Source organism: Schistocerca americana, chromosome 1 (assembly GCF_021461395.2).
Source record: "Schistocerca americana isolate TAMUIC-IGC-003095 chromosome 1, iqSchAmer2.1, whole genome shotgun sequence".
In the NCBI taxonomy this organism is placed as follows: Eukaryota; Metazoa; Arthropoda; class Insecta; order Orthoptera; family Acrididae; genus Schistocerca; species Schistocerca americana.
In genome coordinates, this window is record NC_060119.1 from 192,941,889 (window position 1) to 192,967,251 (window position 25,363).

A 25,363-nucleotide genomic window follows, 5' to 3' on the forward strand; every position below is an offset into this window, starting at 1 on the left:
GGTCTCCTTGGAGTACTCCAATTGTTTGCCTTATTGGTTCAGACAGGTCGGGGTTGTCCGAGATCCTTATCTCGTTCCATTCATTTATGGAGTTTATGATCCTTGTCCAGACGCTGTCTCTTCCCAAGGTTCGTCAAGCATCCTTTTTACTAATGATCGATCAAGAAGGTCGAAGGCCTTTCTGAAATCTATGAATACAGCATAATATTTTTGCTTCTTATTGATGGTTTCCCATATGTTTCTTAAAAGCAGCTCCACTGCTGTGATAGTGGATCTGTTTTCCCTGAACTCGAATTGAGATTCTGGGAGGTGGTCTTCCAAAGTGTGTCTTATTCTTCCTGTGATTAGTTTTGTGAATACCTTAAAAGGGTTGTTTTCTAAGGCTATTCCTCTGTATTTGTTTGTGTCCTTTGGGTCGCCCTTCCCTTTGTACATTACCCTTACTATTGATTTTCTCCAGTGGCCTAGGATTTTTGCTGTTTCAATTCATTTGTTATAAAGTTTTGTCCAGGTTGGTGCTAGCAGATGGGCTGTGTCTTTAAGGTATTCATTGTAAAGCATGTCCGGTCCCGCTGCTTTCTTCCTTTTTGTTGCTCAATGATGTTTCGGACCTCATTTGGAGTGAGTGGGGACCAGTCTGGCATCTCTTGTGGTGTGAGCTCTTGACTTGCTACCTGTGCTCCTTCTCTACCACCTTTGTTGAGAATGTCTTTGAAATGTCTCATCTATTCTTCCATGCTTTTATGGAATTGCAACGAATGGGTCTCTCCTGGCTTCTTCAGCTCGTCTTCTTCCCTCTTCTTCCCTGTGTGCCATTCTCTTCTCCCTTGTTAGTGTTTTGTAGGATCTTCTTTTCTCAGCATATGTTTGTAGTAGTGAGTAATTATCTGTGTATGTTTTTAGTCGGTGTAAAGCTTGGAGTACTTCTTTCCTTTGCTGATAACAAATAGATTTATGTAGTACCTATATGTAACATTGTTCTCTCAACTAAATTTAGAAAAAGTTGTGTAGTTAATAACGCCAGGCAATAATATTTAATTCTAGTAAGGAAGGCTCTGACTTGACCAGAAGACTGGTACAAAAAGACTTGCTTTTGTAATCAGTTAATGTTGGAGCAAAATAAAGAAATAAAGAAATACTGAAATTAAGCTCTTTAATTGGAGAAAAATTTCAAGTGATGGATATCGTAAAGTATAAACAGATAATAATGAGTGAGTAAAGGTCCTCCCATTTAAGACTGGAAATAATAGTGAAATAAGATAAATCAGCAAGTGTTCTAGCAACCTATCTCTTTCTTTAGTCAAGTTCTGCCAAAATTTCTTTTCTCCCAGTCTGATTCAGAAGCTCTTTATAAGTTATCCAATAAACCCATCTGATGTTCAGCATTCTTTTGTAGTGTCTCATTTCAAAACTTTCTACTCTTTTACTGTCCGCATATGACTCTATAAAAGGCCACATTCGGGAAAAGAATTCTCAACACTTAAATTTGTTTGAAATATTAACATATTTCTCTATTTCTGAATTGGTTTCTTGCTATTGCCAGTCTGCGTTTTATATCCTCTTTATTTTTTCTGTCATCGGTTATTTTGCTGCCCAAGTAGCAAAACTCACCTATTATTTTCAGTATATCATTTCTCAGTTGAATTCCCTTAGCCACACCTTATTTAATTGGATTAAATTTCATTACTCTTGTTTTAATTTTGTTTATATCCATTCTGTTCAATTAACCTTCCAAGTTTCTTACACTCTCTAACAGATTTCAGTGACGCTGTCTACCTTAATGATTTGATTTCTTGTCCCTGAACTCTAAAGTCCTTTTCAAAATTTTCCCTCTTTTTTTATTTATTTTTTTATTTTTATTTTATTTTCTTTAGTTTGTGGTCAATGTACAAATTGAGCAATGGGGGCACAGGATACAATAATGTCTCACTTCTTTTTTCATTTGCTACCTTCCTTTCATGTTCAATTCTTATAATTGCAGTCTGGTTTCTGTACAAGTTGTAGATAAACTTTCACTTCTTGTGTTTGATGACTAAGAGAGGAAACATCACAGCTGTAGCAATGGAAAGTTATACTACAAATAGTATGCTTGTAAAAGAATGAAAACAAGACATTACAATTGTTTGGTGTGTTTTTAATTAGAACAACATGAATACTCAAATAATATCATTAATACTCACGGAAACAGTAGCAGTAGCCAGTGCAGTTTAAGGCTTCATATTGTGGCTATTGATTCCTTATTTGTTAAATTAGTAAGCAAATAGAAGTAGTACATTCATTCTAAAACTTTCTGAGTTCGTTACACACTTGGTTTTGAAAATTGCTATTCTTGCATCTTACCATTAGTTCAACTTCACCATTTCGAAGGCTGGAACCTCCCTGTGCTCGATCATTCAGAACTGCCATTTCTAGGCCTTTATTCTCATCCTTTATTACTATTTTGGATGTTATAGGATAATAATTTCCTGAGACAGGTTCCTCTACAACATAATCCCATGTCGGTCGGTAATTGACTCGCCTCTGTATCATTTCCCTGCCATTTGAATCAGTGTAAAATGTTTCATTGTTGACCAGGTTTGTATTAAAACGGGAAATTATTTCTTTCCCTACCCTATCCCTGTAAGCAGATGATGAATTATATAATAAATTAGTCTCAGTGAAGTAGGTTCTATTAGCATTTAGGATCAAAGCAATACATACTCGGTGGGAATGGGTCCAACCAGCCATTCAAATTCAATGTGTTTTTCAGTTTTATATATCCTAATAACTTGACTGATCCAGTCACTAAAGGTTTGATGCACTTCTTCCACAACATCACCTGTTTTAATTTAAATTAAATATAATATAAATATTAAACATTTGATATCATATTATTACCTAACTAGCGCATGACAGGATACACAAATAACAAAGAGCATAGGTATAGATCTTTTCAGTTGCATACTAATTAGATATGATGCATTAAGTTAGATTGCCAAGGATGGGAAAGAAAATGAGCCTTGGGCTTGCTGAGGAACTGTCCCAATATTCACCTCAAGTGATTTAGGGTTGTTGTTGTTGTTGTTGTGGTCTTCAGTCCTGAGACTGGTTTGATGCAGCTCTCCATGCTACTCTATCCTGTGCAAGCTTCTTCATCTCCCAGTACCTACTGCAACCTACATCCTTCTGAATCTGCTTAGTGTATTCATCTCTTGGTCTCCCCCTACGATTTTTACCCTCCACGCTGCCCTCCAATACTAAATTGGTGATCCCTTGATGCCTCAGAACATGTCCTACCAACCGATCCCTTCTTCTGGTCAAGTTGTGCCACGAACTCCTCTTCTCCCCAATCCTATTCAGTACCTCCTCATTAGTTATGTGATCTACCCATCTAATCTTCAGCATTCTTCTGTAGCACCACATTTCGAAAGCTTCTATTCTCTTCTTGTCCAAACTATTTACCGTCCATGTTTCACATCCATACATGGCTACACTCCATACAAATACTTTCAGAAATGACTTCCTGACACTTAAATCTATACTTGATGTTAACAAATTTCTCTTCTTCAGAAACGCTTTCCTTGCCATTGCGTCTACATTTTATATCCTCTGTACTTCGACCATCATCAGTTATTTTGCTCCCCAAATAGCAAAACTCCTTTACTACTTTAAGTGTCTCATTTCCTAATCTAATACCCTCAACATCACCCGACTTAATTCGACTACATTCCATTATCCTCATTTTGCTTTTGTTGGTGTTCATCTTATATCCTCCCTTCAAGACACCATCCATTCCGTTCAACTGCTCTTCCAAGTCATTTGCTGTCTCTGACAGAATTACAATGTCATCGGTGAACCTCAAAGTTTTTATTTCTTCTCCATGGATTTTAAAACCTACTCCAAATTTTTCTTTTGTTTCCTTTACTGCTTGCTCAATATACAGATTGAATAACATTGGGGAGAGGCTACAACCCTGTCTTACTCCCTTCCCAACCACTGCTTCCCTTTCATGTCCCTCAACTCTTATAACTGCCATCTGGTTTCTGTACAAATTGTAAATAGCCTTTCGCTCCCTGTATTTTACCCCTGCCACCTTTAGAATTTGAAAGAGAGTATTCCAGTCAATATTGTCAAAAGCTTTCTCTAAGTCTACAAATGCTAGAAATGTAGGTTTGCCTTTCCTTAATCTTTCTTCTAAGATAAGTCGTAAGGTCAGTATTGCCTCACGTGTTCCAGTATTTCTACGGAATCCAAACTGATCTTCCCCGAGGTCGGCTTCTACTAGTTTTTCCATTCGTCTGTAAAGAATTCGTGTTAGTATTTTGCAGCTGTGGCTTATTAAACTGATTGTTCGGTAATTCTCACATCTGTCAACACCTGCTTTCTTTGGGATTGGAATTATTATATTCTTCTTGAAGTCTGAGGGTATTTCGCCTGTTTCATACATCTTGCTCACCAGATGGTAGAGTTTTGTCAGGACTGGCTCTCCCAAGGCCGTCAGTAATTCCAATGGAATGTTGTCTACTCCGGGGGCCTTGTTTTGACTCAGGTCTTTCAGTGCTCTGTCAAACTCTTCGTGCAGTATCGTATCTCCCATTTCATCTTCATCTACATCCTCTTCCATTTCCATAATATTGTCCTCAAGTACATCGCCCTTGTATAGACCCTCTATATACTCCTTCCACCTTTCTGCTTTCCTTTCTTTGCTTAGAACTGGGTTTCCATCTGATCTCTTGATGTTCATACAAGTGGTTCTCTTATCTCCAAAGGTCTCTTTAATTTTCCTGTAGGCAGTATCTATCTTACCCCTAGTGAGATAAGCCTCTACATCCTTACATTTGTCCTCTAGCCATCCCTGCTTAGCCATTTTGCACTTCCTGTCGATCTCATTTTTGAGACGTTTGTATTCCTTTTTGCCTGCTTCATTTACTGCATTTTTATATTTTCTCCTTTCATCAATTAAATTCAATATTTCTTCTGTTACCCAAGGATTTCTACTAGCCCTCGTCTTTTTACCTACTTGATCCTCTGCTGCCTTCACTACTTCATCCCTCAAAGCTACCTATTCTTCTTCTACTGTATTTCTTTCCCCCATTCCTGTCAATTGTTCCCTTATGCTCTCCCTGAAACTCTGTACAACCTCTGGTTCTTTCAGTTTATCCAGGTCCCATCTCCTTAAATTCCCACCTTTTTGCAGTTTCTTCAGTTTTAATCTACAGGTCATAACCAATAGATTGTGGTCAGAGTCCGCATCTGCCCCTGGAAATGTCTTACAATTTAAAACCTGGTTCCTAAATCTGTGTCTTACCATTATATAATCTATCTGATACCTTTTAGTATCTCCAGGGTTCTTCTATGTATACAACCTTCTATCATGATTTAGGGATGCCACAGAAAATCTAAATCACATAATTTGAAATTTATGTGGCCCTTCTATCTATAAGCTCTTCATTTTTGGTTTTGGACTGCCTATTCTTTTCTAAAACTAAATAATAGTTCATCTGATTCAGTGATAGGCTACTTGTATTTCTCTGAGTTATGGTGAACAGGCTGAGTGTTTGACTCATTTAATGACATTTAAAACAAACAGTGTGGTGAAGTCACATTTACATCTGTAAAAAGTTACACTAACAAGTGGAACTTCCAGTCTCGGAAATTGTTTGGGATGAGACTTCACAGGTTGGTAGTATATCTCATGGGCAACCACTCATAGAAGTCTTAAAGCACACTACCAAGAAAATTCTGAGAAAAAGGGCTCTAAAATTTTCAGCATAGCTCATACGCAAGTCATACGGTCAGAAGTACTGTTCAACCATATAGGTGACATAGCTCAGTCAGCAGTGTGCTAGAACATCATATGGCTTATCTGGATTTGATCCTACATGCAGACTCGATTTTATTTTGTTTTCTTAATTGTTATAAATATTATAGTAATAGTAGTAGTAGTAGTAGTAGTAGTAGTAGTAATAGTAATAGTAATAGTAGTTTATTCATCCATATACAATTTACATTGCATGGATTTCATCAGAAAATACAACAAACACACACACACACACACACACACACACACACACACACACACACACACATATGTACAGTATCCTACAAATACAAGGGTGCATAGTACCCCACACAGTTTTACAGCTGACACAACTTTGATTAATTACATAAAAGATATTTTTTCATGGATTACTTAGTTAAGATTTAAGTAAAAACATTTTAATTATAACATTTCTATTCAAAATTCTAATTCAGTTCATAGTAATTATTTGACTGAAAATACTATTAACATTGATTATGGCATGCAGTATCAAAATACACTACTGGCCATTAAAATTGCTACACCATGAAGATGATGTGCTACAGATGCAAAATTTACCGACAGGAAGAAGATGCTGTGATATGCAAATGATTAGCTTTTCAGAGCATTCACACAAGGTTGGTGCCGGTGGCGACACCTACAACGTGCTGACATGAGGAAAGTTTGCAACCGATTTCTCATACACAAACAGCAGTTGACCGGTGTTGCCTGGTGAAACGTTGTTGTGATGCCTCATGTAAGGAGGAGAAATGCGTACCATCACATTTCCGACTTTGAGAAAGGTTGGATTGTAGCCTATCATGATTGCGGTTTATCGTATCATGACATTGCTGCTTGCGTTGGACGAGATTTAATGACTGTTAGCAGAAAATGGAATTGGAGGGTTCAGGAGGGTAATACGGAACGCCGTGCAGGATCCCAAGGTCTCGTATCACTAGCATTCGAGATGACAGGCATCTTATCCGCATGGCTGTAATGGATCATGCAGCCACGTCTTGATCCCTGAGTCATCAAGACAACAACCATCTGCACGAACAGTTCGACGATGTATGCAGCAGCATGGACTATCAGCTCGGAGACCATGGGTGCAGTTACCCTTGACACTGCATCACAGGCAGGAGTGCCTGCGATGGTATAGTTGTTGGTGTACTCAATGACGAACCTGGGTGCACAAATGGCAAAATGTCATTTTTTTGGATGAATCCAGGTTCTGATGGATGCATCCGTGTCTGGCGACATTACGGTGAATGCACATTGGAAGCATGTATTCGTCATCACCATACTGGCATATCACCCGGCGTGATGGTATGGGGTGCCATTGGTTTCTCGTCTTGGTCATGTCTTGTTCACATTGACGGCACTTTGAACAGTGGACATTACATTTCAGATGTGTTACAACCTGTGGCTCTACCCTTCAGGTCCTGTACGGGCCTTTCTGGATACAGGAAATGTTCGACTGCTGCCCTGGCCAGCACATTTTCCAGATTTCTCACCAATTGAAAATGTCTTTTCAGTGGTGGCCAAGCAGCTGGCTTGTCACAATACGCCAGTCACTACTCTTGATGAACTGTGGTATCGTGTTGAAGCTGCATGGGCAGTTGTACCTGTACACGCCATCCTAGCTCTGACTCAATGCTTGGGCGTATCAAGGCCATTATTATGGCCAGAAGTGGTTGTTCTGGGTACTGATTTCTCAGGAGATATGCACCCAAATTGTGTGAAAATGTAATCACATGTCAGTTCTAGTATAATATATTCGTCCAATGAATACCCGTTTATCATCTGCATTTCTTCTTGGTGTAGTAATTTTAATGGCCAGTAGTGTAGTACTTGAGTATAATTACTTTTAAATAAAGTTAATGACTGAAGGCATTATCAACTAAATCATAAATAATTTTATTTTGTTTATGAAATGAAATGGGTGTCACTGGCTACTCAGAGGCTGAATTATACTCATCAATACTTTCTTTTTAAAAATTTGAATAACTTAAAATGCATTTTTAATGGAGGTAAATTAAAGCATTAATTACTGTCATTACAATCTTATTACAAAATTGTGCAATATTATAAGCAGTGGAAAGGTTGTAAATATTCACTGTAAATTTGAGGAACTAGTGTCTTCATGGAAAAGTGAAGTATAGCTGTTGCCCTGTTGTGTATAAAACAGGCTAATGGTTAGGAATTGCTAAGACTGGCATGGAACTAATTGAGCAATGGGTCTTACCTGCAACAGTGCCTTTTCATTCCTGACTTTTGCAGAGATTGGAGTGTTCTGCACTGTGAAACATTATTGTAATTTTTACAATATTGTGAATTAAAAATGTCTGTCAATGAAGACATCACAAAAGTATCAGAAGCTGCAAATTCATTATGCAGTGAAGTGCCAAAGATGACGTTAAAAGATGCAGTTGTTTATTACAAAAGCCTGCTTGCTGCATATAATTTGATTACATTGGAATATTCAATGACGCCTTCTCGTGAAGCAATGTCGATGGTGAAGAAATTTACAGATGTACTATGGACATGTTGGCTGAAAAAATACTTGTGACTTGTGATGAACTTATTCATGAAAATGAGAGCTGTGAAGGCAAACCTTTTGAAAAGCCGAAGACACATCTCATTGGATGAATATGAACCAGAAGAAAAGAATTCAAGAGAAGTAGATCATCTTTCTTCGAATTACAAAATTATCTTTCTTAATATCATAAAGGCTCATCCCATATGGAAACTGCAAACATTACAAAACAAAAAGGTGCAGCTGGTTAAGAAAGAAGGAATATATACCCCAATGGGAAGAAGACATAAAAAAAGAGGCAATCAATTCAATAAATACACAGCAATCAGTTCCCAGATGTATGATTGTCCTGTTGACGCCCAAGAGAATCATCAGCAAGTAACTACACAGAATTTACAACAGTGGGGTTCAGCAGCAGTACTGCAGTTTACAGATTTTGAATTTAAAGCTTCTGACGAATGGGTTCATAGATTCATAAATAAGCACAGAATTTTTCACTGAAAAGTGACAAGATTTGTTTGAAGAAAAGAAACAAAGACAATCTAAGAAACCTCGGCTGCTGCACCCAGATATTAAAATTGATATTAAATTTCAACAAAGATTTTGTTGTTTACACTGTCAAGGTAGGTATTTATTGCAGGATATTTAAAAATTCATTTTGCTCTGTATTTTTATGATTTCTTTTTTCCAGGAAGTCAGTGTCACTCAATGTACAACAGGACTCTGACTGTCAATGGAAGCAAAACTACATTTGTCAAAATACACTACATGAATAAAGTGATGTGTGTTACTACCAAGCTACTTGCTCTGAATGACAAATTCTCTAATCCTATAGCAATGTTTAAATTGAGTCAGTCATTCTGATGAAGCTTTTATTTTTCTTCAATCTTCAGAGTTTCAGGTAACTTTCGTACTTTAACTATTTACTTCTGACCTGATAGGGAACTTCTTCTGCTGGAACCACAAGTGCAGTGCCTTATCTAGTTTAGTGTGAGTTGAAATTTTTAGACACTTATACATTGACACTCTAGCATGGCTCTCACATTTGGTTACAGAATTTAACAGCTTGTCTTTGAATCTCTCACTGTTTTTACACCAATCCCACAGTCCTGAGAAACATTTGTGAAGATTTCCTCTTTTTTCTGACTTTTCTATAATTTCTAATTCAATTTTGATTTATAGAACAATATGTTTGCATCTATTATCTACCTTGAACATATAAGTTGTGTGGAACTTAAGCAATAAATGTGATAGGTGTTAACACTTGTTGTCAATGATCCACTTTAGAGAAGCTATAGTATTATTGAGATCTGTCAGCAATTAGAAAAGTGCAGTTAACAGTGCATTCTTCATGGCAATGTTTAATGATATGCTTTCATTTCATATTAACACAGAGTAATAATTCTGAGAGAAATTACTCCTGAAGAAAACATAAATCGTTTTCCTTTACTCTTGGCTTTAAGCGAGTGGTAAGTTATCGATCTTTATCTCCAAGGGAGAGGCTAGGTGAACATATGGACAGAAAATTGGCCACAGACCTATCCCAAGGGCAGAGTCACCACATTTACCTAAGCTTAAAGGGGAAAAAATGGAAAAATAGTTCAAGGATGTCTGACTGGTGGAACTTGTCTTCTGGTTGTAACACATGAATTACACAAATAATACTGCATTCCAAACAAATATATTCATTCTAATTATAACAGAATACAACAGAAATCATTTTCTTTTCCCTAGAATCACTGAACTATGCATGGATAATCTACAGTCAGATAATCTGGAGCTTACTGCATTACATAAAACCAGAAAAAGAAATTGTAATATGCCAATCCAAGCTATATCAAAATTATTGCAAACATGCTAGTAGATTCAGCCTGCTTCATTTCAAGCTGAACAGGAATCTCTACCCAGCCAGTCCTGTATACGATTTCAGTGGCTCAACCGGTGGACATATCTTGCAGTATATTGTGCATAATGTGAGCAAAAAACTTTCAGTTTTCCTACAACAATAATACAAAGAAAAGCTACAATAATTGCTGATGACTGAAATATATTACTGAAGTACAATAAATCATGGACTGAAGGAACATGGAATACAGTATGGTTACAAGACCGGCTATGTAAGAACTTCATATTTAACTGGACCTTTCAAAAGTAATTGACAAGTTTACTAATAAGTTAACAAAAATAATTTTGAAGTTTTGTTATTACATTTTAGAGCTAACCTTTGTATATTTTGACTGTCGCAGTTCCAGACACCATGGTTGCTTCAGATCCTACTGGTCGGAAAATGTAAGCACCAGATGATCTCTCATCAGGTCCTGCATTAGTTCCTGCCCATCCTTCATAGTAATAAAAATTTTGGCTAAGTGGTAACTCTGTTCCATTGATTATTACAGACTTTACAGTCCCTTGAGTTTCATGCAAAATTACCTGCAAGTACTACAAAAACATACTACATTAGATCGTTTTCAGCCAAAATGATCATTTCTGTACATTCAGTGTTTTGAAAACCTTACATTATTTCCAATGTATGCTGCATTTTCTGATATAATGTTTGAATAACTTCTCTCTTGTTTTGTACTAGACACATAGTATGAGTAATAGCCCAATGCTGGAACATCAGTGGCTTGAAAGACAATTTCTTGTGTTGCATTACTGTCTCTTCCAGGAACATTGTAAATAGCATCTGGTAGTGGTACCAACTGTATTATCTGCTCATTACCTGCAGTAAAATAGAATTTGAAATTAAATACATTAATGATAGAATTATTAAGTACAAAATTCATAAAAGAGAACAATATATGCAATTATTTTAATAACTGTCTGATTTCATTGCTGTAAAAAATATTGGGCAATTCACTAACTACTACATTACATTTTGTATGAAAAGAAAAATTCACAAGAGAAAATTGTGAAATCACAAAGAGACACAATGACTGGCCAGTTCTTATTTTCTTGAGGCAAAATTCCAAGTACTAACAGCAGTCACATTTAATAGTACTAAAAGAGAGACAATAGACACACTCTGATGCTATCCGTTTCATCTTGGTCACTCCTCTTCCTCACAGCAGATAGGTCCCTCACAACCTGGAGTCTGTGAGACCCGTCCTTATTTTCCATCCTTCCCCAACCCATTCCACATTCTTCTCTGAGGAAGGAACTAAGTGCTCTGTGGGTAGTATGTAACATTTCACCTCCTGAACATCTTTGATATCCTTATAAAGTTATCTTGTTACATTCCAGTGCATTGACGTAAAAGTGAATAAGAAGGTTTAATAACAGACCAACTTATGCAAGACATTGTGGGATTCCTGAAGAACTGTAAGGTCCACTGATGACACAAGCATACTAATAAAGGGCCCAAACATATCCACACCAGTTGCAGCAAGGTGAATAATGAAATAGGCTCACAACTGATTCACAGCAAACAGCTTAACCCTTAATCTTAATAAACCTCATATTAAACAACTCAAAACAAATAAAAGTGACTTACAAGTCCAGAAGTAGAGATCAATGAATGTTTACTGTTGAGGCTCCATGGGTGAAGTTCTTAGAAATCTAGATGGATTGTAAACTGAGACGGCTCCAGCACATGGCTAAGTTAATGAAGAAGACAATTTCTACCTGCTGTCCACTGAGTAATCTCATCCATCATGTTGACCTACAGTCAGGATTGCTAGCATACTTTCACCTAGTACTGTCCTATGGCATAATTTTCTGGGCCAATGCAGCACACTTCTACAGAAGCATGCGGTAAGAATATTGTGAAGAGTCCCTCTTCAGAGACGTTGAAACACGTATGTAACGCAGCAGCGATGGCGAGGCATTGTAGCATCTGTGACCAGAGAGTATGCGCTTGACCGCGCGAGTGTTGCGAGCGGTTCTCAGTCAGTAGTAGTCGTTGCGAGTCTGTCGAGCAGTCGTTGCGAGTCTGTAGCTCTGTCTAGTTGAGAGCAGTACTCAGTCTGTAGTCGTCATGCAGAGCGGTCGGTCAGTAGTAGCAGCCCAGTGCGGTTGTGTGATGTAGGCGGTCGGCAACAATGGTCAAGATGAGGAATAAGGTATACTGTTAATTAATATAATCATTAGATAATGAAAAATTTTATTTATTGTAATTATTCTCCAACAAGTCTCCCAATAATAATTTTTTATTTCAAAAGCATTTTTTCAAAAGTTTAATTTTTTTTGAACTAAAGATCTCGTTGCACTTCCCATTTCATTCCACTTCTTTTTGAAGAAAAATTTCACTAGAATTACAAAAAAAAAGGAGAATATTATTATTCGCAATGCAGTTCCTCCAAGTGGTGCGCAACAACAAGAGCAGATATGTGACATCCATTTATTCTGAGGTAAGACTTTAATTCTGATTGTTTTTACACAGGGCCAAAGACCGATATTTCGGTTTAATTGAATTTTCTTGTCACTGAATGGACTTTAATTTTTTGAAGGATTTATAATTGAGTCAGATTGCGAATTTCACATTTGTTGCCATTGTCAGTACATTTGATTGTGGGCAGGTTACGCATAGAGCCATGTCCATCAGCATTTCTAATTAGTATCGTCCTTTTTCTTTTAAAATTTTTGTAGGGAGGTTACACTCGGCTCCCATTTGTATTGAGTATTGTCCTTTTTTCTTTCTTAGAAAATTGCGGTGGGGAGGTTACACTTGGCGACACCCAGTCCAGGATCGAATTTCGTTGAGAGTCTTTTGAGCGACAGTCAGATATCTGCTCTTGTTTGCTTAGATATAATTAGGATTTAGCGCAACGCTTTTAATAATATTGTGACTTTCTCTCTACAGGTCAACGGCAATTTGTTGCTTTGTTGTATTTGTGTGTTGCTTTTGCATTGTGTTGATTTGTTTTGTGAAAAATTTTGACTATTGTAAAAATGCCGCGAAAGACTGTGAATAGTGTATCGCGAGGTATTACGAACGAAACTACCGATTTAAACAATTTTACCGATAGGACATGTGACACGCAGTGTAATCATGACATTCCTGCGTTCACTAACAATCAATGCATTACAACCACTAATGATGACTTTTACCTTGATAATGAACAAACGAACTCAATTGTCTCGTCTGTTAACTTGACGACAATTGATGACGCGGGACGCTCTATTGTAATGAGCGCTGTCGAGCTTAACACACCCGATTCAGAAAATCCAAGTAATGTACAGACAAATTTGTCTAATGAAAATGAACAGGATACACAAAGTACGACGGATTTATTTAATTCCGAAATAATGTCTGACCGTGTACATCCGACTGACAAACCTTTTTCTAAATTACAGAATGACCAAATGGTCACGGAAAGCGAGAGAGTTCTAGATCCACCACTGAACAGCACAGAGAATATAAACGCTAATTTTGACTTGGTACGAATTATGACAAGTTTGATACAACAGCAAAGTGAGAAAATGGAGAACAATTTCAAACAACAGAACGAAAAACTTGACAAGAATGACGAAAATCTCAAACAACTTAGGGAAGATAACAAACAACAGAATGAAAACCTCAAGCAACTTAGTGAACAGGTCAGACAACAAAATGAAAAATTTGACGACAATTCGAGGCAGCTTAGTGAACAAATTAAAGCTGTTGCCGCGCAGTGTCATGACACTAAGGAACAGTTGCGCGCGGAAATTGAGGCGTGTTCACAAAAAAATAGCGAAGAAATTAAATCTGTTGCGCAAGAATTAAGAGAAATGCAAACAGTCGCAACAGAAACACTCAGAGACGAAATTAGCGGAGTCGCTAAACAATGCTCTGAAAAAGCTGCTCAATTACGGGACGAGTTTAAAGCAATGACGGTAGAACTTTCGCGCACTATGGACGCAAAGATAGACGCGAAATTCGAACAGCAGAACACTCAGATTAACGAGCGCTTTAGTCAGCACATACAGAACAGTAATACGCGTTTCCGCAGATTTATTCAAGATCAAAACAAAGTAAAACGACAAGTCATGGAAACAATCACTGCACAGAGACAAGAGGACAAACGTAAAATATTCGCGAAAGCGAAGACGTATGTAGACAATAATATTACTACAGTGTCCGACAAAATTAATACCATAGAACAATTGAACGCGGAATTACGGGATGAAATTTCTGATCTTAAAGCAAAAACGGATACACACACAGTAAATATTCAAACAGTGACAGATAGATTCGAACAACTAGATCTAACACAGGATTGCGATGTCATCAAAGCTGATGTTAAAAAACTGAGCGAAACTACGCGCAAGTTGCAAAAACAGATTAATGCGTCTGATTGTAAAACCGATGATCAGGTTAAAATACTGACTGAAAAATGTGATGAATTGGCCAGTCGTATTGATGTTATCGAAAATACTAATGACAATAAATCAGACGATACTGCACCGGTTTCTTTTATCCAAACACCTGAATTTCAAAATTTACAGCTGACAATTAATGAAATCGATTCATCTAACAACACGTTACGTCGGAAGTTATCAAATTTACAACAAGAAGTAACAGAGATGAAAAACATGTCAGTTAATAACATACCACAACAGACGCCACTTTATGAACATGTGTCAGACTCACGCAGCGCGTATAATTTGGGTAATCTACAGAGAGTACGGGACTTAGATTCCGATCAACCGCAGTTCAATAGATTCTCTTACGATCCTGAACCTGTTTCATTACACAGAGATGATAATTTCGACTATAAACATTTTCTGTCAGTAAGAAAGTTCAAAATATTTAAAAACGATAGAACGCAGATTCACCCACTGGATTGGATTCAACAGTTTAGCTTTGCTCTTCCACCGACTTGGCCTGTAACACATAAACTTGAATTTATTTGCAGTTTTTTGGAAGGCGAACCGGCAACTCGTATGAGACCGATCGCGAGACAGTGTTACTCGGTAGAGGAATTTCAGAATGCTTTTCTGTCAGCGTACTGGTCGAAGACGACACAGCGCGGAGTTAAAGATCAACTAATTAGTTTGCCAAACTATGAAAACTCAAATTTTCCCAGTGTAACGCAATTCTTTGAGCACATGGTACAACAAAACCAGTACCTAAGTGAACCGTACAGTGAATCCGCACTTATACAACTATGCATCTCTAAATTACCACGGTCATTACGAGTGTCACTTCTAACGGGCCAGCAAAAAGAAAACATTTCAGCATTCAGAGATCTTTTACAGCTCTTGGAAGTACAGCAATCCGATTATTCTTTTGTAAACAAAAACTTTTCGAGTAACAACCAAGGTCAACAACAGTACTGCAATTATGATCAGGGACGTAATTTCAATCGGAAAGATAACAGACGCTTTAGGAACGATAACTACCAGAAATTTAATAACAGGCAAAATTCTAATTATCAATACCGTCAAAATTTTCAGCAACAGGAACAACACTTTAGTAACAATAGAGGTGTTTCACAACAACAACATCAAAACCAGCCGGTTAGGATACCTAACCAACAATGGAATACACAAGGTCAACCAGGCTTTAATGTTTCGCCGCGTGGACGCATAGTCCCTGGTCCAACAAATAGTAACGTACGTCAGCAAGGAAACAACTACGTACAAAGAAGACAGTATTTCAATTCCTATCGTAATGCACCGTATAGGAATGACTATTACGACAGACGTAAAAATAATGAAGACAATTTTCAGCGAACATCTAACAACAGTCGGTCATACCAACAGCAAAATCATACGCAAGAACATATTCTCATGAATGAACCCGACAGTAGGTACCATCCAGAGCGTAACACGCCTGGAAGAAGTAATAGGACAGTTCAAATAGTCGAAATGCCACAGAATCCTCCTAATAATAATAACACGTCAGATAGAATCTGACTAGATAATGTACAGGACGCATCTTGCAATAATACAAGCACTACCTTAGACACGCAAAATGTTGTTCACGAAAATGTAATTACTTTTGACGACATCAGAGACACTCTTTTACAGGAAAGACCAGTTATTCAGAAAACCATTTCACATCCTGTTATCGAAATTAAAATTGGTTCATCGAAATTCTCAGCAGTAATTGATTCCGGATCACCTATATCAGTAATAAATGAGGAGACTTTTAATGAGTGCAACAAAGAGAATACTTATCCGACGTTACCTTTAGGCAAAACAAAAGTGAAAGGAGCAGTATCGAGTAAAGGAGTAGACGTTAAATTACAGACACATTTATCATTTTGTATCGCAGGTCACACGTTTCACTCTAATTTTTGGATTGTTCCTTTATTGACAACAGACGTTATTTTAGGCACGAATTTTCTGGTACAACACGAAGCAGTCATTGATTTTCAGAATTCTTATTTAATGTTAAAGGATGAAAATGTACAACTTGCTTTAGAATTTCAGCACTCATTATCTGCGGAAGAACAAACAATTAACCGCACAGAGGTCATTTCCGCAACACGTGACATAGACTGTAATCCCACATTGTTAACGGATACGTACGTACACAACTATAATACTCCAGACGAAATGGACTACGACGTAATACAAATGATTTCCGATAAAGTTAAAGAGAGTAGTGCAATTACAGACGACGAACGAACGCAATTACACAAAATTCTTTTACAGCAAGCTCCAGTTTTTGACAACATTCCTGGTACTATGTCCGGCTTTATGTATGAATTTCAAGTCAAACCGCATGACACATTTAAAGCAAAGCATTATCCTATTCCATACATTCACAGAGAACAGGTTAAAAAAGAATTGCAGGATATGCTCGACCAAGGAATTATAGAACCAGCAGTTAGTCCGTACATAAACCCGCTACATATTGTTAAGAAAAAAGATGGCTCACTTCGCCTTGTACTTGATTCACGTCACATTAATGACATTATTATTAATGAAACAGATCGACCACAGACATTAGAGGAACTTTTACAGAAATTTCACGGTACAGCTATTTATTCCACATTAGATTTGAAATCGGGATTTTGGCAAATTCAACTTCATCCGAATTGTAGAAAATATACAGCTTTTCTCTGTTTCGGCGACTGTTATCAATTTTGCAAACTACCGTTCGGCTTAACTATTTCTTCTGCAGCTTTTATTCGCGGTTTGAACACAATACTTCCGACAGAACTTAAAGACAGAATTACGACGTATGTAGACGATATTCTTATCGCAGAAGCTAACTGGTCTGAACACAATATGATTCTTGAACAACTGTTACAAACTTTTCATGCACAAGGACTCACAGTTAACCTCAGTAAATCGCACTTTGGCAAAACTTCTATAAAATTTCTTGGACACGTAATTTCAGCAGAAGGCATTGCACCTGATCCGGAAAAACTTCAAGCTCTACGTGACATTACTGTTCCTACAACAAAAAAGCAATTACGCAGTTTTTTGGGCTTAATTAACTTTTTTCGTAAATTTATTCATCACTCTGCTTTAGACACGCCTAGATTATGCCAATTAACAGGTAAAAACAGTATTTGGTCTTGGGATAAGCAAGCACACTCTGAATTCATGAACCTGAAACATGCTCTGTTGAATGCTCCACTGTTATCGCACCCCGATCTTACTAGAAATTTTTCCATTGCTACCGACAGTTCCAACACCGCCTTAGGCGTACACATTTTCCAGGAAATAGAAGAAGATGGTTCTACAGTAATTAAAAACATCGCATTTGCAAGTCGCATTTTGTCACCTGCTGAACGAAATTATTCCGTCACAGAACTTGAAACATTATGTGTTGTATGGGCTTTCACGAGATTTAGGCACTTTCTTTACGGCAGACATACCACCGTCTACACAGACCATAGAGCGATACAATTTTTACTTTCAGCTAAATTCACTCACGACAGGTTAAGCAGATGGAAACTATATTTACAGGAATTTAATTTTACAATAGTTCACATTCCGGTACGCAAAATGTTATAGCAGACGCACTATCGCGTTCTCTCAGTAACAATCAGCAAGACGTAGCAACCAACTTCTGCAAAGCAAATTTCAGTGTCATGTACATTCAGCAGGTTGCATTTGAAAATTTTATTTCATCGTCATTACAGGACATAGCACAAGAACAAAATAAGGACAATGTGTGGAAAGAAATTAAACACCTTTGGCAAGATAGGAAAAATGTTACGATTAGGAACCACTACACTGTACGCAATGACATTCTGTTTCGCCGCTCTCATCCTGACAGCAACATTTGGTTATTATGCATTCCTGACGAACTGGTTAACAAACTAATTTGGTACACTCATTTAAGTTACGCACATTACGGAGCACGAAAATGTTTTCTTATACTGAGACAGAACTGTTATTTTACCAACATGGAAAAACGTATACGACGAGTTTTAGCGTCTTGTAAAATTTGCCAGAAAGCTAAATCAGACACCACTTCACATATTCCTCCTTTATATCCCATTATACCTGTGAAATTAAGACACATGGCCGCAGTAGATATTTTTGGTCCGATTCCCAGAACTAACAGAGGTTTTTGCTACATATTTGTCGCTGTTGAGCTCACTTCAAAATTTGTTACTTTCACTCCGTTACGCAAAGCTACTGCTAAAACTGTTTCGAAAGCATTTGTAAAACATTTTCTATTTCATGTAGGGCATGTAATGAAAGTAATTTCTGACAATGGATCTCAATTTCGTAGTAGTGTATGGACACGCATGTTACGAGCTAGAAACATTTCTCCGATCTATATATCCAAGTACCACGCTTCTTCGAACCCTTGTGAAAGATTAATGAAGGAAATTGGTAAGCTGTGCAGAATATACTGCCACAAAAGACATATTGATTGGGATACACACATACTCTCATTCCAAGATGTAATTAATTCCATTCCAAATGAATCCACTATGCTATCTCCGACTGTTATACTGAAAAACGTTGAACCACCGAACAAAATTAAAGAATTAATAGAATTCCCCAAAAATCGTCGCCTACGACACCACGAAATAATTGACATTGCGCTGAACAACATCAAACGTGCCGCAGAGCGCCGGAGAAGACAGCAAAAACAGGTTTGTACACGCCGCGTCTTTCACGTTGGACAGAAGATACTAGTACGTACACACTATTTATCCAGCAAATTAAAAGGTAAGTGCAGTAAATTTGAACTTCTATACGCAGGTCCGTATCGGATTCGCAGCATCCCTCACCCCAATGTTGTACACGTCGAAACTTTGAGAACCAGAAAATCGAAAGGCAATCACCATATCTCAAACATTAAACCGTTTATTGAGTGAAACCACTGTATGATTCAACACACTATGATGCCATTTACTAATGCAATTAATTCACCTGACTAATTATTGATGATTATCGTATTTTTTCTTGGCAAGTGCCCGGCAAGGTAAGGTTAGCAGGTCGCTTTTCTTGTCGTCACACATCAGACCATGCATATTTTCCAGATGAATTTACACATTTACGACTATTTCTGCAATTATATTTATGTGACTACTTATTGATGATTATCGTATTTTTTTTTCTTGGCAAGTGCCCGGCAAGGTAAGGTTAGCAGGTCGCTTTTCTTGTCGTTACACATCAGACCGTGCACATTTTTCATTTTTTTGTGTATATGACTGTACTCCAGTTTTGTTTGTATGCACTATGAAATAGTTAAGATATAACACACACCAGTCGACTTTGACATTTTTTTTTTGCCTTATGACATCTCAACATCGTGACTGTTTCACATTTTTTTTGCTACTGCATTGTATTATTCTGTGTACATTTTTTCGCATCCGAACACTGTCAATGTCTTGGACATATTACGTTTTCTGTCATGTTATGCTGTATGGTTAATTGTGTCACCATAAACCAGTCATTATTTAGTGGGTATAGGATTTAAATGCAAGACATTAATCTTTGTTCATCAATTTCAGAAAGGAATGATGGTTCTAAGAAATAAATTTAACATAAATGGGAATTTCACCTACGGAATAAACGAAAGGAGATGCAATAACTTTATGAGGAAGAGTAAATGGATCAGGATTAACAAACATTAACAAGAATATACTATACTCATCGAAGAATAGCAGTCTTAACTAATTTTTTCTTTCAGAATACAAGGTGATTGATGCAGGCTGTCAGAGAGAACTACACATCTTAGTTTAGTGATGAAATATGCTAGAGATAAGGAATAGTTATGTAATGAGTAATGAAGTGATTTTTTGCAGATGATAATGAATACTGATGAATAATGATGAAGGATATGATGTTATGAATAATGAAGTTTTTCTTTACAGGTGATGATAATGGTGAAGTTATGATGATATGGATAATGAAGTTTTTTTTTCTTTACAGATGAGAATAATGTTGAAGTAATGTATTTATGCTACGTAGTTATTTAAGTATTTGTTGCAGTTTGCTTTGACAGCAGGTGTTACATTGCATAGTAGGATGACGGAAAGTTTTGGAAAGGACAGCTATGGAACACATTTTATACACATTTCACTACTTGTTAATTCGAAGTTCACTACTTTTCAGCATAGTGTGCGTTTCTTCTTTCAGGTCAATAATCCGTTTTTGTATTTTTTCCAGGAGAAGTTTTTCATGACACTTACTAAACCTGTTACTTATTATACCTGTTCTAGTACTTGCATTTTTATATTTTTTACCCATTTGTGTTTATCATTTATAAATGTGATCACATGTACTGCCTTGTTACATAATCTTGCTACAGCTGACTCATGACGAATGACGTTACCTATCCTCATTTGCAGCAATAGGTCAAAAGCAAAAAGTATTATGCCTCAGCAATTAATTATCGATCCCAACGCAATGCATTGCTACCAAAAAAATGTATTACCAGTCCCACATAATGTCACTAGTTTATGATAATTCTGAATAATACTGATCAACTCTGAATAGCATGTCACTCGAGTAATGACCTCTTAATGAGACTATATTCAAAATAATGCTTTGTCACTAGCTAATAACTGCCACTGTTTATTGTAATGCCTGTGATTACTAATGATTTGACTGTAATTAACTGATTTTTAATAATGACTTTGTAATGATCTGAATAATACTGAATGATGAACTATGTTTTATTCTATTCAATACTTGATGGCCACTGAGTGCCAATAATTAATGTCAATCAACGAAATTGTTATTAATTATGCCATTAATTAACTCTTGTTTTCAATGTTCATACTTTGTAATTGGAAATAAATGTGACTGTTTCATAATGCTTTGTAATTAGGAAAAGACTAATGATTCTTAATAGATTGGAATGACACATAATTAATTAACTATGGTACTGTTTAATAATGCTTTGTAATTAATTAAGGCTACAAATGATTAATTAATTAACTGTAATTAGACAAATGATTAATTAACGACAAATAATTAATTAACTGTAATTAGACAAATGATTAATTAACGACAAATGATTAATTAACTGTAATTATACAAATGATTAATTAACTGTAATTAGACAAATGATTAATTAATGACAAATGATTAATTAACTGTAATTAGGAGAAGGTTAATGATTCTTAATTATACTCTGTAACTGAAAAGGATGCGATTATTTCATAATGCCTTGTAACCAGGAAAAGAAGGCTACTGATTCTATGTAAAACAATTAATGAACATTTTTCTGTAATACTACATACTTGGTACAGAAATGTTCAATAACTGGGCTATGAATGCCACGAACTATCAATGAAGACTGTAATTGTCAATATTATGTGACTTGATGTCCTTCACCTCATAAGCTGACTACCCTGAATTACTGCAATGTCCATTTGTCCTGTTTATCCCAGTGATCATGGAGCACTATATTTGGTTTTGCACTAATTCTACGTTGGTGTGCCTTGGAAGAGTGTGGTGTTGACACGACATGCTGTCCACCACCATGAGCGATGAAGACATTATTATGGTCCCACTGTTTGGTGTACCTAATGTACTGCCAAAATGAAAACATGGAACATTACTACGACAGTTCAGTGTCTTGGCTACACTGATAAATTCTGATGGGAAAGGAACTTCAAGTTGTGTCACTTGGTGTTGTACTACTGTGGAAAGATATGGACTTTCAGAGCAGCTGTGTGTAATCTAAAGTGCTACAACCATGATGCAATCCTTCCCTTCCTATCCTGATTCTTGTCACATAAAGAAAAAATTTTTTTTTTGGTAACATCATTTATGTTCATAGGTTATACATTTTTCGATTCGCTAAACTCCAGTGTGAGTACACTTATGTCACTGGTCGACATGATGTTTGCCATTATGTTTATTTGTTGTGAAAATACTAAAGACATTTTTCAGTGCATGTGCACTTTGGACATGATTTTTTTTTGCCATTATGTTTATTTGTTGTGAAAATGCTAAAGACATTTTTCAGTGCATGTACACTTGTCAACATAATATTTTTTGCCAGTCTGTTTATTTGTTCTGAATATGCTAAAGAATTTTTTCAGTGCCTGTGCACTTTGTTATCTGTCAAATAATTTGTATATACTTTTCTGATTTGCTACTATGTTTTGTACTCACATTTTGTCTTTGTCTGATATATTTTGTACTTAGTGCGTGTGCACAACATTTACTTTATGTACTACATCTAATTATTCTTGCCAGTCTGTTTATTTGTTCTGCATATGCTAAAGAATTTTTCAGTGCCTGTGCACTTTATCTGTCAAAAAGTTTGTATATACTTTTTTCTGATTTGCTACTATGTTTAGTATTCACATTTTGTCCTTGTCTGATATATTTTGTACTTAGTGCGTGTGCACAACATTTAAATATTCTGTAAGTTGTAGGATTTTGTTAATTAAAGAAAAATTTTGCCGCGCTTGGCAAGTCCAAATGACTCACCATCGCTGCCAAATTTTTGCCCCCCGAGTGGAGGGTTATGAAACACGTATGTAACGCAGCAGCGATGGCGAGGCATTGTAGCATCTGTGACCAGAGAGTATGCGCTTGACCGCGCGAGTGTTGCGAGCGGTTCTCAGTCAGTAGTAGTCGTTGCGAGTCTGTCGAGCAGTCGTTGCGAGTCTGTAGCTCTGTCTAGTTGAGAGCAGTACTCAGTCTGTAGTCGTCATGCAGAGCGGTCGGTCAGTAGTAGCAGCCCAGTGCGGTTGTGTGATGTAGGCGGTCGGCAACAATGGTCAAGATGAGGAATAAGGTATACTGTTAATTAATATAATCATTAGATAATGAAAAATTTTATTTATTGTAATTATTCTCCAACAAGTCTCCCAATAATAATTTTTTATTTCAAAAGCATTTTTTCAAAAGTTTAATTTTTTTTGAACTAAAGATCTCGTTGCACTTCCCATTTCATTCCACTTCTTTTTGAAGAAAAATTTCACTAGAATTACAAAAAAAAAGGAGAATATTATTATTCGCAATGCAGTTCCTCCAAGTGGTGCGCAACAACAAGAGCAGATATGTGACATCCATTTATTCTGAGGTAAGACTTTAATTCTGATTGTTTTTACACAGGGCCAAAGACCGATATTTCGGTTTAATTGAATTTTCTTGTCACTGAATGGACTTTAATTTTTTGAAGGATTTATAATTGAGTCAGATTGCGAATTTCACATTTGTTGCCATTGTCAGTACATTTGATTGTGGGCAGGTTACGCATAGAGCCATGTCCATCAGCATTTCTAATTAGTATCGTCCTTTTTCTTTTAAAATTTTTGTAGGGAGGTTACACTCGGCTCCCATTTGTATTGAGTATTGTCCTTTTTTCTTTCTTAGAAAATTGCGGTGGGGAGGTTACAACGTCATGGTTCTTAATACATATGTGTCAATATATGAACTTTCTAATAGCACATATGGCTAATAATAAAATTTAATTAAGGATGATGTGTAAAATTCAAAATTGTAATGCTAGAGGTAAAAAAGATTTCCTTACAGATTATGCATCCCCGTCCGGGGTTCAGAATGGAGTTTTAAGTTCTTGTCTGTAAGTTAAGTCTATAAGATGGTGTCTGTAAAGATTGGAAAGGAATTCAGAAATTTCCAGATGTTCAAAAACAAAGTAAAAGAGTACTTTATGAGATACTCCTCCCACAATTTATCAGAATAAAGCTGTACCACTGAAGGCAACAGAAGTGTTCCACAAAGCTACCGTCCAATCTCATTGATGTTAATATATCAATATAATAGAAGGAAACATTCCACGTGGGAAAAATTATATATAAAATCGAAGATGAGGTGACTTACCGAACGAAAGCGCTGGCAGGTCGATAGACACACAAACAAACACAAACATACACACAAAATTCAAGCTTTCGCAACAAACTGTTGCCTCATCAGGAAAGAGGGAAGGAGAGGGGAAGACGAAAGGAAGTGGGTTTTAAGGGAGAGGGTAAGGAGTCATTCCAATCCCGGGAGCGGAAAGACTTACCTTAGGGGGAAAAAAGGACAGGTATACACTCGCACACACGCACATATCCATCCACAGATACAGACACAAGCAGACATTTTTAAATATGTCTGCTTGTGTCTGTATGTGTGGATGGATATGTGCGTGTGTGCGAGTGTATACCTGTCCTTTTTTCCCCCTAAGGTAAGTCTTTCCGCTCCCGGGATTGGAATGACTCCTTACCCTCTCCCTTAAAACCCACTTCCTTTTGTCTTCCCCTCTCCTTCCCTCTTTCCTGATGAGGCAACAGTTTGTTGCGAAAGCTTGAATTTTGTGTGTATGTTTGTGTTTGTTTGTGTGTCTATCGACCTGCCAGCGCTTTCGTTCGGTAAGTCACCTCATCTTTGATTTTATATATAATGATGTTAATATATTGTAGAATTGGAAAATATATTATGAGTTCAAGCTTAATGAGGTATCTCTATGCCAATCAAAGCTGATTCTGAAAACAACGTTCACATGAGACCCAATTAGCACTTTTCTCATATGACATCCTGAAAGTCATGGATTAAGATAACCAAGTGGATGCAGTATTTCTTGACATCTGAACAGCATTTGACTTGATGCCACTGCAGCATATATTTATGAGAGTACCACCATATGGGGCAATGGCACCTAGTTAGAAAACATGTAGTTTATGGAGATGGATTAGGACTTGCAACCACAGGACCCAGATTTTTATGACATAAAA

At 36.8% G+C, this 25,363-nt stretch overlaps 1 protein-coding gene across 1 annotated transcript in view; it reads right to left on the reverse strand.

Moving 5' to 3' along the window:
* The window catches only part of LOC124616675 (lysosomal alpha-mannosidase-like), a 136,565-nt gene that overhangs the window by 11,869 nt on the left and 99,333 nt on the right, over nucleotides 1-25,363 (reverse strand). Inside the window, exons 27-30 of the mRNA XM_047145044.1 lie at nucleotides 10,832-11,037; nucleotides 10,538-10,754; nucleotides 2,701-2,818; nucleotides 2,341-2,617 (exon numbers count right to left, since the gene is read on the reverse strand). Of these exons, the coding sequence (XP_047001000.1) occupies nucleotides 2,341-2,617; nucleotides 2,701-2,818; nucleotides 10,538-10,754; nucleotides 10,832-11,037 (818 nt within the window). The remainder of the gene's footprint in view (nucleotides 1-2,340; nucleotides 2,618-2,700; nucleotides 2,819-10,537; nucleotides 10,755-10,831; nucleotides 11,038-25,363) is intronic.